Source organism: Carassius gibelio, chromosome B23 (genome assembly GCF_023724105.1).
Source record: "Carassius gibelio isolate Cgi1373 ecotype wild population from Czech Republic chromosome B23, carGib1.2-hapl.c, whole genome shotgun sequence".
In the NCBI taxonomy this organism is placed as follows: Eukaryota; Metazoa; Chordata; class Actinopteri; order Cypriniformes; family Cyprinidae; genus Carassius; species Carassius gibelio.
In genome coordinates, this window is record NC_068418.1 from 19,454,420 (window position 1) to 19,473,134 (window position 18,715).

Here is an 18,715-nt window from a genome sequence, read left to right on the forward strand (position 1 = left end):
ATAATAGGGCACATTTTAAGTGGAAGTAGCAAAGATGTATTCTGGGTAGCTAATGGCTATAAGGGTGTGTAGGGTTTTTTGGTGGTGTGTATCGGGTGGAAGGGCGTGTTTGTGTACCTTTCTGTGGTGCAGCTGTGGTGATAGGCTCGGGCTGTGGGTTGGTTCTGGCTGGAAGGGCGTGTGTATTGGTGTTCTCCTCAGTTAGAATAAAATCAAGGGCTCTTTGAGGGTCACAGTCATATTTCAGAGCTGCCTGAGTCAGTGTGGAGTCTGGAATTGAATCTCCCAGCACAGCTCTCATCTGATCCAAACAGGAATACAACCGACCTGTCCAAACACAAACAAACAGGAAAATAAGGACAAGGACAAGGACAACATCAGTATAAAAACACTTGATTTTGTTCATACAAAGCCTGGTTAGTAGTAAGATAAGATACTTTTCTTTAAAACGTTATATTCAAGGTTTCCACAAAACATATTAAGCGCCACAACTGTTTTCAACATTGATAATAATAAGAAATGTTTCTTGAGCAGTGAATCAGTATAACCATGATTTCTGAGGATCATGTGACATTGAAGACTGGAGTAATGTCTGCTGAAAATTAAGTTTTAAACATTAAATTGTAATGATATTTAACCATTTTACTTTTTCACTGTACTTTTCAACAAATAAATGCATCCTTGGTCAGCATAAAATATTTCTTTGAAAATTATTTAAAAACTTTAAAAGGTTTTTGGGTCGTTTGAACAAATTAGTTGTTTAACCTGTCTTAAGGAAGCTGGTTAGGCTAATTTAGTCCACCAGACCCTGATCAGAGGCATTTATTAAAAGATACAAAAATGCAACACCTCAATAGGGCAACTGACAGAAACTCACCATAAATATACTGGAAGTTAAATAGCTATTTAATCTTTATTTCCACAACAACAAAATATCCATAGTTCTCATAAAAAAGAGAGCAACAAACTTCTCTGGGTGTATGTCCAAGATGTGTGTGTGCACGTTCACTTGGATGGGGTAAATGCAGAACACAAATCGATAGGATGGATATTACATTTTGCTACAAGTCACGTCAGTTTTCACTTTGAATTATATATACTAACATGAACATTATACACAGCAGAAAATATGCATATAATTAGTCTGGACCGCTATAAAATTTAAGGATGAACTGGTTGACCGGCCATAAATCGGAACCGGATGGTTTTTGCTTAAAATACGCGATCGGCAATCGGATGGTTTTTTGGTCTTTTTTCGGCCGATTTTTCCAGAAGTGCGCCCGCATTCACAGACTAGATTGTAATCAATCTCTATGCCATTTGTGTGGAAGTATTTCGAAATCTGTGCGCAGGACACTGGGGGCAACCGATCAGCACTGGAAGCGCAGAGCTACATGTCTGAGGCACAGACATAGACAGTAAAAGAAATGGACACAGCGACCCCATTGGAACTCAATTGAGACAAGTGAAGCCCATTTTTAGCATTTTTAGCACTTCCGTTTCTGACGCGCAGACTCAAACAAAGCTTGACGATGTCAGCAACCTGTCTGACAGATGTAAATGTTCTAGTAGCTGTGCGTGCAAACTGCCATCGTTAATCTTGCAGAGACAGCGAGCTTGAGTGGGGAGTACTTTGGCGTGAGTGAGCAAGAGTAAGTATTCTGATTCATTATTTTGTATAGTATTTTAAAATGTAACGCCAGTACGCCATATTAAGTTAATTGCCTGCGAGCTTCTCCTCCTGTCTGTACGGTAATGCGAAAACTGTTTCTACGGGGCCATAATGTAACATAGAAGGTAATGGAGCCCTTTATACATTGTCGTGTATCTTTAGAAATAAATAATGGACAAATGGAGTCTTTAAACGCCTCAGATGTAAAGTTATTCGCTGTCAAAGTGACGCCAAAATGAATGGGAGTCAATGGGAATGCTAACGCAAGTGAAGTTCTGCTAAAAGATAGCAGCCCCCACCCGACTTCAACTTCCGGTCGAGTTCCTTGCCACCTGAGCACAGAAATAAGAGTCCCTTTCCCGCTCACTGAAGCTGCACAAGAGTATCTGTACCTGTCCGTGACCTGCACAAGCGGAGACAGTGAAGGGATGTTCATCTCAACTTCTCGCATGTTGGATGATAAATGAAACGTACCAAACGTACTTAAATCACCTGCTGTGGCACACTGAAAAAAAGTGTTTCATTTCAATTAAATAATTTTAGGGTAATGATTCACATCTATATTTTTTTACTTGAGACAATAGTTTATTATTTTTCATTGGCTCAAGTAAAAAAATATAGATGTGAATCATTACCTTAATTATTATTATTATTAATTGGATGAATTAAACACTTTGCATCTTTTTTTCGCACCAACATTATTTTATTTTAACATTTTGGAATAATACTTATATAGCATGCTTTTATTTAGTCTCACTGGTAAAGACCTTGTTTTAAATTTAAAACCACATTTAAAAACTAAAATATGCTTATTTAGAAACATCTTATTGAATGTGTGTTGATTGTGTTGTTTGGATTGTAGAACTATGAAGTTGTTGCCTTTAATTTCACATGGTTACAGTTAATCTTTTCATTTAAGGCCAGTTCTCTGTAGTTTCAACCCAATTCAAAAACAGAAGCTAAATGCTGATGGCTGTACCATCTATGTTTGTATTGAATGTAGGCTACTTACTGTGCAGTTACTGCCCTTAATTTCAGATGATTATGGTTCTTGTTTTCAATAGCCAAAAGCCAGTTTGGCCTATTAAATACCAAATAAACATCTTGTTTATGCACACTTCCCTTCTTTCTCGTTTGTTGCTTAAAGATGGAAAAAAAAAAAAATCGGAAATCGGTATTGGGCCATCTTAACCAATAAAGTCAGTGTGTACCTACCTTGTTGTAGTGGGTCTAGTGTGCCTGCAATGGAAGGAGATGTTGGCATCTCCTCTTCCTCCTCCTCATATTCTGCCTCTTCCAGGGTCTCTACATGTCGAGCCTGCCTCGAGTCTTGACGCGAGTAGATAAACTGTGCAGCTATGAAAAACATAATTCCACAAACATCTCCATAACAGACAAAACTTAACACCCTAATTATACAGTTATTTGACGTGTTAATGAATATGGGAGTTTTAATTTTATTCAACAACAAAAAAAAATTATTTTCATAAATGGTATTGCAGTGGGTCATAGAATCCAGTAAAATTAAAAGGTTACTGGGTTCAGTTCGAATCTTTACAAACTTAAGCAAATATCACCATAATCATATGCAAATTATAATTACACAAATCTTCAAACTAAAAATATAAACTACATTAGAAACGTTTTGCAATTGCTTTATGGCATATCTAAATGATGGGCACCCTCATAATATGGAATTTATACATGTATTTAATACTAAACACAAACCAGTGGCAGGAGAGATGCAGTAGTCATCTTCCACTGACTGACCGTACATGTCATCATCCTCAAAGTCTATGAACAAGGAAGAAATGTAGACTTTCTGTTATATTGCCAGTTAGTTAAAGCAAGCACGCTGCATCAGCAACAGAAAAGCATTGATGGGGCCTAAAAAGCTTTGCTTATTCAGCCACTCTAACTGAAGCAACACAAAAAAACGTTATGAACAAAACTGACATTCAATACAGGGTTGAAAAATAGTAAATAAATTTAATCTTACGAGAAAAAGAAACCAGATGTTATTTTGTCTTATATAAACTTCAAAGCTGATTTGCTCACCAATAATAATAATAATAATAATAATAATAATAATAATAATAAAATACAAAGGCTTGATGTAATGTAATATTGTCTATGTTTACTATAATTAGAAACTACTATCTGAGTTTAAAAGCACAGAACTCGTTATGATGTGAACAGTTCAGCTGTTTCCATCTGAAACAGTGACACGACAGCAGTCTGTCATACTCTGCAGCACCGAACACTTGATAAATAAACCAGCTAACTAGCAACCATACAGGCCTCTTTACACAAAAACGGTTAAATATCATACTCCTCCAATATACCTTCGTCGTAGTTATAACCTCGGACATTCCTGTGACGGGACATTTTTTGTTCGACGGCTTTCTTTTACGTAAACAAAGTGCGCGAGGCAAGAAATCAATTGTCAGTGTAAAGTTTTAGACATGCGTCTCACTCCACTGCTGCCATGTTGACGGCCATCACAAACAGGAGAGACGCGCATGCGCAGTGAGAAAATACGCAGACTATAAAAGTGTATTAAAATGTAGATTCCGAAAGCCTCTAAAATTCAAAAAACAAAAAGTTTTTTTATGAAAGTAGTAAGTTTATAACTGAAATGTAGGCGTATATTATAGTTAACATGCTAAGATTCGTACATTTTCATTTTAGCGGTGCATTAATACCGCTGAATTATTAACAAAATGTATTATTAAAAATAAGAATTAAAAAATTAAAACACGACATTATATGATGAGATTATTTTACAGTTGCGTGATTGGGGAACCACTGCCAATGGGTTTTCCAAATATAGTTAGCCTATCTATAATGTGTATATGTTTCACTTATTGTCATGTGTTTTATTGATCTTTTGACGTCCATACATCTGCCCAAGTGGAGAAAAAAATCCCCTGTAAAGTTTATCTGTCCTTGGAACACAAGACTCATCAGCTGCAAAACCTACTCCTGGAAACCACCTTCAGTCTTTCTCCTCCTCTCTGCTGTAGTTTTTTAGGATCTTTATGACCCTAAAACTGGAGAGGAAAATTAACTTAGTTCCCTGTTCATATCTCATAAATTACCATTCATATTTGACTGCATGGAAACATCAGGTGATTATCTAAACTAAAAATAGAGGATATAAAAAAGAGGATATAGGAGTTCTGGTTAATGGTATTCATTTGATTACCATTTAATTTCTTACAAGTCAGGAATACTGAGGTGATGTATGAATGCGTTGTTCTGTACATCAGATATAGGCACAGAGACATAATGAGAAAGATTCAACACAGTCATTAATCTCATACTGTTCGTGCTAAATAGGTTTCATTCACATCTGCATGACATTTAAAACTTTGAGTACATGTCTAAATTTAGCATAAAAACACACTCAGCAGTGCAGATATTGCTTTCTTAGAGTGACCCAGTTATATCAAGTGTACATGGGCTGTGAAGGGTGGGAGGGGTTCTTTCCATGTGCAAAAAAAGCAACCCAATCTCAACTCTTTCATGGAGTGGTGATTTTATATGAATTTATATAATGTAATTTTTATACATAAAAATTACATATGTAAGCAGGTTGCAATTAGAAATCAGTTATCCAAAACTTAATACAGCTATGAATTGCATGGGAGTGTGTTTAAAAAAGAACCTCATTGCACGGGTGGGAGGGGTTCTTTCCATGTGGAGAAAAATCAACCTGATCTAATGAGGAAACGTAACTTTTATGAGGTTGCGGTTTTGTATGAATTCATATGTATACATAACATTTAAAAAAAAAAAAGTAAGCATGAAGGTCAATTTGAAAAAAGATTCAATGCATGACATATGCATATCTACTTTGTGTTTTCTTGCTATTGTTGACAGGGTTAACTAAACTAAGGTAGCAACTAGTAGAAGTCAAAACAGGAGATAAACATTTGACTGACCCATGATTCACCTCCAGTGTGTGGTATGTGTGTACGGTGGGGGATGTTTCATTCACTGCATCTTTTTAAAAAGTGTTACCCACAGGTTGTGTCGATGGCTGTATATCATGATGGAGGGTGAGTGATGGGGGGGGGGGGCAGAAATAACATTTATCATTTTAATTAGGCCTTAAACACAGGTCAGTCTCACACATCATTAAGTCTGTAGTCTGTATGTGGTGTCTGTTTCCAGACTGACTCACAAATAGTTTGAGGTCACAAACATGCTGCAATGGAAAACTGTGCACTTTAACATCATCATGCAGATGCACTCACATTAAGTGATTCTCCTTGAGCATTTGATGTTTGAAGAAGCCTCAGACATGTGTGTGAGTGGGGGGCAAAAGGGGGGGGGGGGCGCAGTGAGATGAATCATCCGGTTAGTTATTGCATTTTACTCAGAAACCTAGGACCTTACAGATGAGCAATACTCTTAATGCTATATTGAATAAATAACTGCAATATTAGTAATATTATTAATAGTACCTCATTTTTAAAGATTATTTTTAATATTATTAATACTCCAGTTGGGATTTATTGCACATTTTTCCAGAGTAGTTAAGTCTGATTGGTCAATCTTGGCACTCTGCAGTCAAATATTTAGACTTATAATGTGAACAACAAGAATTAAAATATTGTAAAGGTATTTTTAGATTCTGCTGGTTTGATATTAGGTTATTTGCGCAATGCAATTCATACATTTTTGTGTGGCTGTTATTGAATGACACCACAGCAAATGGTGACGTTGTAGTTTTGATCTGTTGTGTAGTCTAATCATAAATCACCTACCTCATCATAAGGAAGTAAACTACTGAAATAAAATGGCGCCTGTGTAAGTGTTTTGTCTTTTAATGAAGCACCCCCGCAATAACCCCTCCTTGTTCTGCAATGGAATGGATGGATGAGCGCTCTCAGCAAGCGCGCAGACACTACGAGCTCTGCTGAGCACGTGAGCGTCACTGGTCAGAAACAATGGCTCGCGCTGACCGATATGATAAGTGACGGTCACAATATGCCAACCAAGTGAGCGCAATGAGCAGACAACCTATAAAACAAAACATATAGACCACAAACCTCAAGAGTGTGTGACAGAGTGAGTTTGCTGGTTGCACTCTTCGATGATTATGCAATTACGCAGACTATCATATGGCAACAGGTTGGACATGTCGGAGAACTTAAACAAGCTGCACTACTTTTTCATCCAGATAAATAACCTGACTGTGACTTTCAGTAACAAAATGTGCCATATGTATTGTGCAACGTGACGCAAAATGAAATTATTAGCAACCCAGAGGTGGTACATTTCTGGAAAAGGAAAAGCGAAACTGTTGCAACCAGTTGAAAGCGAGAGAAGTGAAAAAAATAATAATAAAACAATTCAAATGAAATCTAGATGTTTTCTGGGCAATTTGCTTTCCATAACTGAACACCTGCATATTTGGAATGGGAACTTTAAAAAGTACAGTAATCGAATGGCATAATCTGAAACATGTAGCCTAATTCGTTCATCTTTACTAAAATACTCTGTCATTTCTAAAATACATCACTTAAATATTATCTCAGTGTTTGATGTACTGATAAGCTATTAAGCACAGACAGTACCTCTAATCACGGTGCGGACCGATTCTTAAAAACAAATGACTCTATTGAGTCGGTTCTTTTTAGTGAATCAAAGCATGTGAATTTCGATTCCTGAACGAATGACTCCTATGGTTCTAATCAGTCCTCATATCCCACTAAAAGCATCGTAAAGCATCAATCAAACAATTAAATCAATCAGTTAAATCAAATGAATCAACGTTCATTTCCGGTTGTTCGTAATATGATAACGTGTTATAGATAGGCTACACATTTTACGTTTTGCTGTAATCACTGGTATTTAATATACATTATTCAACGTGATAACGTTTAAATTTTTTATTATTATTTACAGATTTGCATTTATGGTGCTTCTAAAACGTCTGGTAAAAGTCTCAGAAATCTTGGTTTGCAGAGAACACGTTTTGAAAGAAAAGTGTGAAATGTATTTTTTATACACTCTGTTTAACTATGATGTTATCATTTTGCAAATAAAATAAGTAATTTGTAATGATATTTTTCACAGTTTTTCATCTTCCAGACGACTCGTGCACCTGAGGAATCGCGAAATTTCTGTACGATTCCATCAGTCACTAGAGCACAGCCTCAGTACCGCGCAGAGAAGATGCCCAGACCCCTCACGCTCTGTTTCCCCCTGTTTGCCAAACTTTCACTCCCGCTCAGAGTCCACATTGTTCTCTCTGAAACCCGCTGCCACCCCTCCCTGTATTTTTACCTCGAAAAACACAATATAATTGTTCCAAAAGAACAACAGTGAACTATTAGCGCGGAGCTCTCCCTCAAAAGGCGCTCTGATGTCTGAATAGTAGAGTGGTTGTGCGCATGCGCAGAACCCGAGGCGCCAAATTTAGCGGGAGGGAGAGACAGCCCTAGCTTTGTCTGATGGATCTGTTTACAATCTCGCACACTCCGTAGAGAGCTTAATATCGGCACTTCCTCCTCGAAGAGGAGCTGACAGCACTCCACCGCAGTACACTTGAGCCGAGCGCACTCACCATCACTTCTCTACCCTCCTCTTGAGCAGCAGGATGGCGAGGCGGCACAGACACAGGTGAGTTTTAAGAGTTACTCATTTTGCTTTAAACTTTGATGAGCGCATGTACGTTATTTCCTTTATATTTTGAGACTGCGCTCCAGAGCCACATGCGGACACTTAAGACTCAAGACTTGCTAGACAGTTCGCGATGACAGCATTACATTTACTAAGTGCATGCCTCAGAAGTGGTGCGCTCATATTTAGTTGCATTTTTACAAACGCACGCATTTCTCCGCGGAATAACGTAACAGTTAGTTGTTTCTTCTGGTTGCGCCGCGCCGCGATGAACAGGTGGATGGCATGCGGGCTCGCCGCTCGCCCCAGCGCGGTGGTCTCGCGCTCGTGTTCATTTAAATTTTCATTCATTCACCGTGCGCGTGCAAATCCGCTGGACAGGTTACGGTGAGATCTGGTACTTTCCCAAAGAATACACACTCGTTATGATTCAGAAACAATGGACGAGAGGCACAATGTCAGCGGCAACGTAACGTTAGTGTGTCTGAAAAATAGCGGGCGACTGAAGAAACACCTAACGTTAGGCATGTTCGCGTGAATAATTAATTTTTTAACTTTTCACCATCTTTTGGGGTTTTATGGAGGTAGTCCAGCATTATATCGTTTGGATTAATTTTGAGATTATGTGTAAACCGGATGGATTATATTCACTGAGTTTTCTAAATCCGCTTTACAGTTGTCGGATTTACAATGACTGGTATTATAGTCTTAAAGGGATAGCTCACTACCAAAATGAAATACTGTCATCATTTAAACACCCTCGTGTTGTTCCAAACTTTCATGGCTTTATTTTTTGCGTCGGACGAAAAAAAGAGATTTAGGGAGAGCGTGAGGATCTGACAGCTCGGTCACCGTTTACTCTTACTGCATCTTTTTTCCTTACAATGAAAGTGAATGGTGACAGCGGCTTGTCATGCCACGTAATATTTCTGTTTGAAGAAATAGTAGACAGGATGAAAAAAGAAAATTGCTTAACATGAGGGTGACTTTTGTATGAACTTAAAGTTTGTTTCACATTTTAAAGTTATCATGCATGTGCTTTTGTAATATACATTTTTAACATGCTCAGGCAACAGGTTAAAAACAAGGCATTTGTTATATTGGTCACATGAGATGATAATGGTAAACTAAGACTGATGTTTAAAAAAATTCCTCTGAATATGGTTTCAGCCACAGCTAGACTATTTTGACAAATATTTAAATTCACATGTACAGTTAGTCAGCAACCCTCAATGCACACTAAAATAAAACAGTATCTATTTGACTAGATTTTTTTTGTTTTGTTTAGTTTTTCTTAATTTCAGTGAGCTAGGTGCGGTTTGAGTTTTATATTTCCAGTTAAATACTTTTAGTCAAGGAAGTGAGCAATCATCTTAATCTTTTGTTTTAAGCACTGGCATTAAGGATAAACATGAGGTTTAAAAGTACATAAACACACATACACCTGTGGCACAAAGGCCAGGAGAACTTTGTTCTCCACGTCTGCTTGTGCTCCATCCTGATTGGCCAAGAGCCGGCCAGGTGAGATGGTTTTGACAGTACCTGTGCAGGTCTGAACATGCTCTCTCCATCATGAAACAGTGCCAGTCCACGCACACGCTCACTGTTTCTGTGGAAACCAAAAACACCAGAACAGGTTTCTCTGAGCGTGTCCCCCTGCACCCTAACCTGCCGGCTGTACTGGTTCATCAGCTCTAGTTTTGTGTTGACTGTGTTATCGCTTAATTTTTCTATAGCATGTGATAGACGTATGGGGTGAAAGGGTGTTTTTTACACATGTCATCAAACACATCTATCATGTTCATGAGGATATGCTCCTGTCTTATTTCCTGTCCCCCACTCCCTTATTTATTTTTTTCCACATCCTTCATGTTTGCTTTTGCTGCTTCACTATTTACCCCCACCCCTTGATACCCTGTTCTCTTTATCTCACAATCTATTCCTCCCCCCCAGTGTTTACAGTAGCGACGAAGATGATGATGATGTGGAGATTTATGATCATGACTACGATGGTCCTCATGCCAAGACAGGAAAACGCCACCTCGGCAAGACACGCTGGACCCGTGAGGAGGTATGCTTACTGTTGTCTGGCTTTGTTTGGGTGTTATTTTTTTTTTGATTAACCGTCTGATCTATACTTCAAAAAATGAGTCTAAGTTCCAGTTATTAATTATTTTTTTATTATTAAAAAAATTAATAATAACAAATTAATTTTGACAATTTAATATTTTTGTTTTTATTATTATTAATTTATTATTATTTTTATTGTTGTATTTTATAAATTTTGAAAAAATAATAAATAGAATAAAAAAGACATTAAAACTTATATATTAGTTCAAAGTGGGTTTGCACTCACTAAGCTTTAATTTTTTTGCACCTTCTTGATATTTGTATTGTTTGAGGATTGCTTTTGGCTGTTTATGTTTGATATGGTACCTTTGTATTCAGTAACAAATTGAACACACTTTATTTACATTTAGTTTGACTGATAACCCTTTATTTTTCATGTAGCTTCATATATTTATTGTATAATGTAAACATTATTTAATTATTGCTTATTTAACAATTAACTATTTATTTGATTATGCATACAATGCTACAGTTTGATGTGACTTTTTTTTCACAGGATGAAAAGTTGAAGAGGCTGGTAGAGCATCATGGTTCTGAAGACTGGAAAGTCATTGCCAGCTTTCTGCCTGTGAGTGTTTTTGTGTCTACGATTGTTTAAGTGTGTGTCCATGTAAGCAGCTTGTGTATTTAAGCTTTAGGGGGTAAGGTTAGGTTATGTTAGGTGTGGTGTTTTATATATGTGCATTTGCATATGAATAGCCAAAGGATCAGGTACTGTAGAAGTGTGTGCACGTTTTGGAGGATTTTGCATAATTGGCTATTCCTCATTGGTTGGCCTAGTTTGGAACAGAGTCAAGTGGGGGGGGGGGGGGGGGGTATGGCAGGGTTTCAGAATCCACTGTGCACCTGCATGCACACACGGATGTACAAACACACACACACAAACACAAATGCACATTCAGGTAGAAACATATGTTCACTTATAAATGTATAACATTTCTCAGGTACAAAAACACACAGTACACATACACACATAACTTCGAGCTATATGCAGTCAAAAATTGTCTACTTCTAGTTATAGATTTCTTTGCATCAATCTCAAAACATGAACAAGAATCAGAAACTAAAGCTGTTTCATTTCTGATTCACTCTGTGTGGGGTTTCTGAAACACCTGGGATCTCATGTGCAGAACATTGAACTCATATTAAACTCAACAATTTACTTTAATTCAAAGTAAACACCACACTGACAACCTAAAATTAGATTCCATTCTCTATTACCTAACTTTAAGTGTGTGTGTGTGTGTGTCACAGAATCGCACAGATGTTCAGTGTCAGCATCGCTGGCAGAAAGTTCTCAACCCTGAACTTATAAAAGGACCGTGGACTAAAGAAGAAGACCAACGGGTAAGACATCTACAATTTGACACAAAATACCCGAACCACAACCAATATGTTACCTCGGATGACCAAAATACAGCCACAGGATTGCAGTTACAAAACCAACTAATCCGCATGCAACCAGGAGAAAGTTAAAGGAGAAAATAAAGATCCATCAAGTGGGTGTTGTGTTGTAATGATTAACTGTTGGGACCAGGTGTTTCTCTATTTAGCATCGTTTTTATGACCCAGCAGAAGTCATTAGCAGGTGTATTTTGCAGATATTCAACGTAATACCACTATCTGTATCTGTATGCAATCCTAAAACACTTATGCAATGTTAGTTCCCTTTCTCTATGGGTTTGTGCTGGGCTGTAATACACTCCCTCTTTCAGCTCTAACCTCCTTTTCCTTTTCCCACACTTCTAACTTTTTCACTCTCTTTCTCAGGTGATCGAGTTGGTTCAGAAGTATGGCCCCAAACGCTGGTCTGTGATTGCGAAGCACTTAAAGGGGAGGATTGGGAAGCAATGTAGAGAGCGCTGGCACAACCACTTGAACCCTGAGGTGAAGAAGACTTCCTGGACTGAGGAAGAAGATCAGATCATCTACCAGGCGCATGAGAAACTTGGAAACCGATGGGCTGAGATTGCCAAGCTACTTCCGGGCAGGTAAAGAAATGGTGCTTACAAACTACATTCTATGCATTGGTATATGATAATGACATTCTATTGTTATGTTTTGGTCATCAGAACTGATAATGCCATAAAGAACCACTGGAACTCCACAATGCGACGGAAAGTCGAGCAGGAAGGCTACCTGCAGCAGGCCGCTAAAGTCGGCCCCACTCCGCTAAATAACAGCTATGCTAAATCTCACCTGCTGAACTACACTCAGACACCGACCAATGCATCCATGCCTGCCTCGTCCATGAGCAATCAGTATCCGTACTACTCACTACTGTCTGACTCACAACGGGTACGAGTAACCTTATCTCACAAATGTTTGCCTATTAAAACATTTCATATGAAGGCTGTTTGTCATTTACACCTTTTTTTTCCTTCTTATTTTCAGGTGCCATTTCCACTTGCTGTTCAGCTGAACATCATGAACATTCCCCAACATGGCACTGCTGCTATCCAGGTAACCCAAGAGCAAATCACACTAAAATTACTTTTAATTCAGCATGAATGCATTCAATTAAAATAACAGTACATGTATACGTGTATCTCATTAGTAGACTAATTCAAACCGGAGCATTTTGACAATCATAAAAAGAGCTGTCTTGTTCATTTGTGAATCGAACTACACTTGTGCAGTATGTTTTTGAATTGAATCCAGCCAACAATACGACGTTTTATTTTATTGTTTTATCTAACTGCATTCAGTTCAGTATCACAACAGAGGAAAATAAAGAAATAGATTGTTTCGTTCACTTTGCACTGTTTTGATTCCTGTGATATAGAGACACTACAGCGAAGAGGACCCCGAGAAAGAAAAAAGGGTGAAAGAGATTGAGATGCTCTTGATGTCAACAGAAAATGAGCTGAAGGGACAGCAGGCACTACCAGTAAGTGTATGTGTTTGTGTGTGTGTGTGTGTGTGTGTGATTAATTGGAGGAAGCATCTGGGGGTCTATTTCACATTTTAACTGCTTGGCTAAATGATGCAATTGTGCCTTATCACACCACAAGCTCTGTTTAACTCCTTGTGCAACTCCGAACCCCCTCCCAACACTTCACATCATTCAACTCGACAAGTTCCCTTTCTTTCTGACTGTTCTTCCTGCATGCATCCCTCTCTTCATTTTGCTTCATTTCTGTTCTACACCCACAGAGCTTCTCTTAAAACCTTTTTTCTCGCCCTCTCTCACAGATCTCCATGAGCAGCTACGGTGGGTGGAACAGAGGCTCTTTGACGGATAGCTCAGTTGGTGTGGTGGTTTCAGTCCCGGCTCCATCCCTAGAGCAGGGATGTCTACCAGAAGAAAGCGCCCATGGCAACACGAACAGCCCAAACAATGACGCCAGCTCCTCTTTACCAGAGTTTATTGACGCTATTGATTCGGTAAGAGACCATGAAAGAATCCCATGTTAGAAACCCTCGCTGTCCTCACGTGGTCTCCTCTTCTCAGGCCCCATCTATCTGGTCCAACATACACTCCGATAGGAGATCTCCTAAAATGGAAACTCAATCTAATCAGGGTTCACCCGCCCACAGCAATGACAGCAGTGCCCTCACATATCTTTGCTCTACACCCAAACATTCAGCAAACAGACACCTGCATTTTTCTCCTTCTCAGGTAGCCTGAAAATGCTTTACCCTGATCAATCAGTCACCCAATAACTCATTGATTATCTGATCACCCTGAACCAATCTCTTCATATTAATACATATCAGTCTGCATTAGTCAACACGCATAGGCCTCATCTAAAAGTCACGTCACCAAACATAACCCATTTATAGAACCCATGAGTGTTTCTAAGGTCATAAAGTGTGTGGTAAGAAAAAGATATTTGAGCGTATTGCATCAGCTCTTAGTTCTACATTTTTATGACGCCTTAACTCATTTTATCTTTTCAGAATGATTGTTTAATCAGTGGCACTGTTGATTTTGCCTTATGATTGGTTGTTTTAGTAAATTAGTTTCGTAGCAATGTCAAACACTAGATAATCAAGACAGCCTTTGATTTTAATATAAAAATTGTTCGATGTCAGCTTAGCATTGTGCATGAAGGAATGTTGTTGTTTTCTTGATTACCAGGGGGCAATTGAAAATAATCTCCAATGAACACTGGATTATTGATGTGCAATTACAAGAATGCAAGCAATTTTTTACATTTCCTCCATTTATGTTATGTTTGCAATTTTATGCATAGCAAATTCTTGCAGTGTTCTTCATTAAATTTTAGTGATGCTCTGATCATACAGTTACCATAATAACCGTGATACTTTTAGCCTAGAGACAGTATTGTTACTCATATGTGAAACTCAGTTTTTGAAATCAAATTTAAGCTGATTTTGACCCCATTTAGAGGTCCACCCACAGCTGTGGTTTTCAGTTCAATATCTTATTGTTGTCCTATTTTTCTCTGTTGCAGTTCTTTAATGGATCAGTGAGCCCAGACTCAGAAAGTCAAAGCTTACCTGTTACGTCCTCGCCTGTCTGCTCCCAGAAAGCACTGCACAAAGACCTTGCTCTTCGGCCTCAGAAGGAAAATGAGCTGTAAGTGTCCATTCCAATATTCTCTGCATTTATAGTTGCATTCTTTCCCATACACATATAAAGCAAAATCACAAGTTAAATTAAATAATTGAGACTTAATGTGATTAATGTGATCGTAATGAGACACGTGTGTGCTTTCCGTTTCAGGTTCAGGACCCCAAACCTGAGGCGTTCCATCATGGAGTGCTCTCCTCGCACACCAACTCCATTCAAATCCACACTGACAATGCAAGACACCAAATATGGACCACTGAAGAGGGTGAGACTAAATAACATACATTTACATAAAAAGGTGCATTATATAAATTATATATTAAAAAATATATATAATTTATGTAATTAATTGTATTTTTATATTATTAATGTATGTATGTATTTGTTGTTTTACTATTATATATATTAAAGTATTATAATATTTCATGCTATGGCTGATAAAAAAAAATTCTATACCATATGTAAAATGTAAAATAAAACGCAAAAAAACAGCATTACTGTACAGTATTTTTTTTTAAGATTTGCTAAATCATTATTATATCTTTATATTAATTATTAGTGTTAAATTATAAAAAAATAACTTAGTAGTTCGAGTTAGTAGAAAATGAGCATGCACAATTAAATATCCAATACAATCCAATAAGCCTTTAATATCGGCCATTAACCGATATGATACCGATATGTGGTGCATCACTACTTTGGAATATTTTATTCAAGATTCTGTTCTGTTTCCAGGTCCATAGTCCTTCACTGGACTCTGGAGTGGTTGGTGCTATTAAACAGGAGCCTCAGGAGTGTGAGATCAACGTTGGGGGGATGCACCTTGACCAGCCCCCCCTAAAGAAGATCAAACAGGAGGTCAGTTTGGGATAATGTGGGCCCCTTCATTTGAATACATCTCAATGTGATATTCAAATAGCTCAAATGTAATAGCTTCTTGTCTGTACGTTGCTATTTGAATTTGTTAGTAATATCAGTATGCTGTCAAACTTGTCTGATCATTCGGTGTATGAGCAGGTGTGTGAATTAGACATTAGATATTATTCGCAGGATTATGGAAGTAATATACAGTCATTTATGCATGGTGTATTTGGATGTAGTCAATAATGTTAATGGATCTTTTGGATTGGGATCTATAGGTGGAGTCAGCTTGTCTGCAGTGGGAGGGGCAAGATCTCCACACCCAGCTCTTCCCTTCCAGTGGCTCCGCCCATGACATGCCTGTGAGTATTTTGATATTGCTTGTATACACACATCAGAGTAAATGTAATTTCTCAGCATTAAGTTAACATTTGACGTCTCTCTTCTCTGGAAATTATAGGATCTGTTGACTAGCTCTGTGCTGATGCTTCCGAACGCAGAGAAAACTGAGGATGGACACAAAGCTCAGCTGCCCCGCAGACCCATGGGAAGCCCTATGCAGGTACCATATCTACCCCCAGAAAGCCCTATATGTACTCATCTGAAACGTATTTGGACATTAATTTTTGTGGACGTATAAGAGTGACCGAGATGTAACCAATATGAAAGAAAGCATCAAAATGTAAATTTTGAAAACAAATGTTAATGAAATGTTTTGCTTAAATATGTATTTTTGGTTCGTAAAACTTTATAGCCCATTTTGTAGTAGCACACATTGACTTTATGACTCCAGGTGCTGAATTGTGCCATAAAATTGTGAAGGCCATGCAAAACCTGACCAATCACCTTCATCATTGACTTTTTCTACTTCTCTCCATCTTTACTTCTCCTCTCTCTCTCTCTCTCTCCTTTTCTCTCTCTCAGCAATTGAGCACATGGGAACAGGTGCTTTGTGGGAAGACAGAAGAGCAAACGATGCCCTCCGAAGCCACGCACAAATACCTCAGCAATTATTCTTCGCGAGCACTGGTCATGTAAAGAGACAGATAGAATGAGACAGAGACAAATATAGAAAGGGAAAAAGAGTGACAGAAGACAATCATTCTCAAAAGAAGTAAAAGAGGGACACTCCTACACTTGTGGTACATTATTTGGGAGAGGCTAAAAGCCAATTTGTAGACTGCACAGTCGATGTTAGTCCTCAATGTTTAAGCTGTGCCATCATTTGATTCAAGCAACCAAAGACATTTTTCATGTTGTGTTTTTCTACCTTTTTTTTAATTTCAATTGAATAATATTGTATTATATATTTTGTATTATATATGGGAAATGAATTCTCTATGTGGGTTCTAATTTTATGGATTTTAATATAAGGAACAATTTGCAGTAATTTATTATTATTTTGTATTAAGAATAATAATTAACTACGGTGGGCACCTTTGCCAGTGTTTGACCCCAGTATTGCTCACTTCTTAATCGCTAAATGTGTGTTAATTGTAAGGAGTGTGTGTCCTCCTAGCATTATCAAAATCATACACCCAAAACTAGACAAGATTTGTACTCCGTATCTGTGGGTGTCCGACAGAACTGCCCTTGCAGAGATCGTATGTATTTCCACCCAATGCCTAACAGCACTGCTATGTATTCCTGGCCAAAACAAACCATGCCCAATGCCTAAAAATGACTTTGCCAAGTTTGAACATTCAAGTTTGCCTAGTGTAGATTTACGGTGATATATCTAGTGTACAAAGGTACTCTGCCTGTTTAGTAGTGTTGCCATTTCAAAAGCGTTCAAGATCGAAACCACAATGTCGAATTTCTCTGTATTAGCACTATTTCAGGGTTTAGATCAACTATGCAGAGATTTAAATAGAACAAAACTTTTTTTTTTTAGTTTTTGTATTCGCTAAATGGGAAAAACAAGGTTTACCAAGCATTTTCAAATCAAGGGTTTAAATGGTCACATGTTTGCCTTTGAGATGATAAAACATTTCTTAATCATGTTTTCATAGACACTTTTGCATGTCAATTTGTAATCAGATTTACATTGGTATTTCTAATTTTTGAAACACTGAAATGATTGTTGCTTTTATACCTAGTCGGCTTGTTTTTGATATTACAATCAGCCTTTGATACTAAGATTGCAGTGTCCAATCAAAAGCATTTAGCAATAACGTTTTTGTTATTCGCTGCCTTTTTGTATTAGCTTCAAGTACAAACACTTTTTTTACACTGATTATGAACTTTTTCATACGTTTTTTTATACAAACTTTTATAACTGCCTTGTAAATAAAGTGTGTTTTGGAAAAAAAAATCAATATCTCTGGCTTACTGGTTTCTTTTCCAATATAAATAATTAAAATGTATATTGCACAGATGTCAATAAAACCAAAATAAAACTACTGTCAGCATTTGAAGCAGATATTATTATTTAATCAATTTATTAATTTTAATTAAGTGTTATACAGTGGCTCCAAAAAGTCTTTCTAGTAAAATTTTAGGTAAAGAAAGCCAGCATTCAAATATATATTGGTCTTATTTATGAAAAATATCTTTTGTTTCATAACTGCTAACAGAGTATTAAATGCTTAAAATCTTTTTATTTTTTTATATAGCACAACTTTAATATTTCTTGTAATAAAATGCAACATAAAAAGTGTTTAAGCTATGTCTTTTTAAATATTTAATAAAATGTATTTTTTATTTTAAATAATAAAATCAAAATACATTAATGCATTTTAAGTGTGGCCTACCTAAGCCAAAGAGTATAATGACTTTTTGAGTCCACTGTAAGATGGACGATGGATAATTTTGATTTGAATTCTCTTGAAGAAACACCACCACACACCACATAAGTGAACGCAGCCATTTTCCAA

At 37.4% G+C, this 18,715-nt stretch overlaps 2 protein-coding genes across 4 annotated transcripts in view; one reads left to right on the top strand and one right to left on the bottom strand.

Moving 5' to 3' along the window:
• The window catches only part of hbs1l (HBS1-like translational GTPase), a 29,568-nt gene extending 25,368 nt beyond the window's left edge, over positions 1 to 4,200 (bottom strand). The window contains exons 1-4 of one of the 2 annotated variants that reach the window (XM_052594588.1): positions 4,018 to 4,198; positions 3,401 to 3,466; positions 2,888 to 3,028; positions 118 to 327 (exon numbers count right to left, since the gene is read on the bottom strand). In XM_052594588.1, coding sequence (XP_052450548.1) covers positions 118 to 327; positions 2,888 to 3,028; positions 3,401 to 3,466; positions 4,018 to 4,060 — 460 coding nt within the window. In that variant the 5' untranslated portion in view covers positions 4,061 to 4,198. Of the gene's footprint in view, positions 1 to 117; positions 328 to 2,887; positions 3,029 to 3,400; positions 3,467 to 4,017 lie in introns of both variants that reach the window. The other variant, XM_052594589.1, reaches the window with a different exon arrangement.
• A 3,904-nt stretch (positions 4,201 to 8,104) lies between these two features.
• On the top strand, positions 8,105 to 18,157 carry myb (v-myb avian myeloblastosis viral oncogene homolog). 2 transcript variants are annotated; one of them, XM_052594602.1, is made up of 16 exons: positions 8,105 to 8,308; positions 10,262 to 10,379; positions 10,935 to 11,006; positions 11,693 to 11,785; positions 12,209 to 12,429; positions 12,511 to 12,736; positions 12,833 to 12,901; positions 13,224 to 13,328; positions 13,634 to 13,825; positions 13,893 to 14,060; positions 14,860 to 14,984; positions 15,132 to 15,243; positions 15,714 to 15,836; positions 16,118 to 16,201; positions 16,300 to 16,401; positions 16,764 to 18,157. In XM_052594602.1, exons 1-16 carry the CDS (start codon positions 8,286 to 8,288, stop codon positions 16,875 to 16,877), a joined length of 1,947 nt encoding a protein of 648 aa, XP_052450562.1. In that variant the 5' UTR covers positions 8,105 to 8,285; the 3' UTR covers positions 16,878 to 18,157. The 2 variants fall into 2 exon arrangements, with proteins under 2 accessions (XP_052450562.1, XP_052450561.1); XM_052594601.1 differs by lacking the exon at positions 13,893 to 14,060 and having other exon boundaries at positions 8,113 to 8,308.
• The last annotated feature ends 558 nt before the right edge of the window (positions 18,158 to 18,715 follow it).

Coding starts and splice junctions, on each gene's coding strand:
- myb (XM_052594602.1), top strand. CDS start 8,286: ATGGCGAGGCGGCACAGACACAG. Junction 10,380..10,934: donor CACGCTGGACCCGTGAGGAG/GTATGCTTACTG, acceptor TTTTTTTCACAG/GATGAAAAGTTGAAGAGGCT. Junction 13,329..13,633: donor AGGGACAGCAGGCACTACCA/GTAAGTGTATGT, acceptor CCTCTCTCACAG/ATCTCCATGAGCAGCTACGG.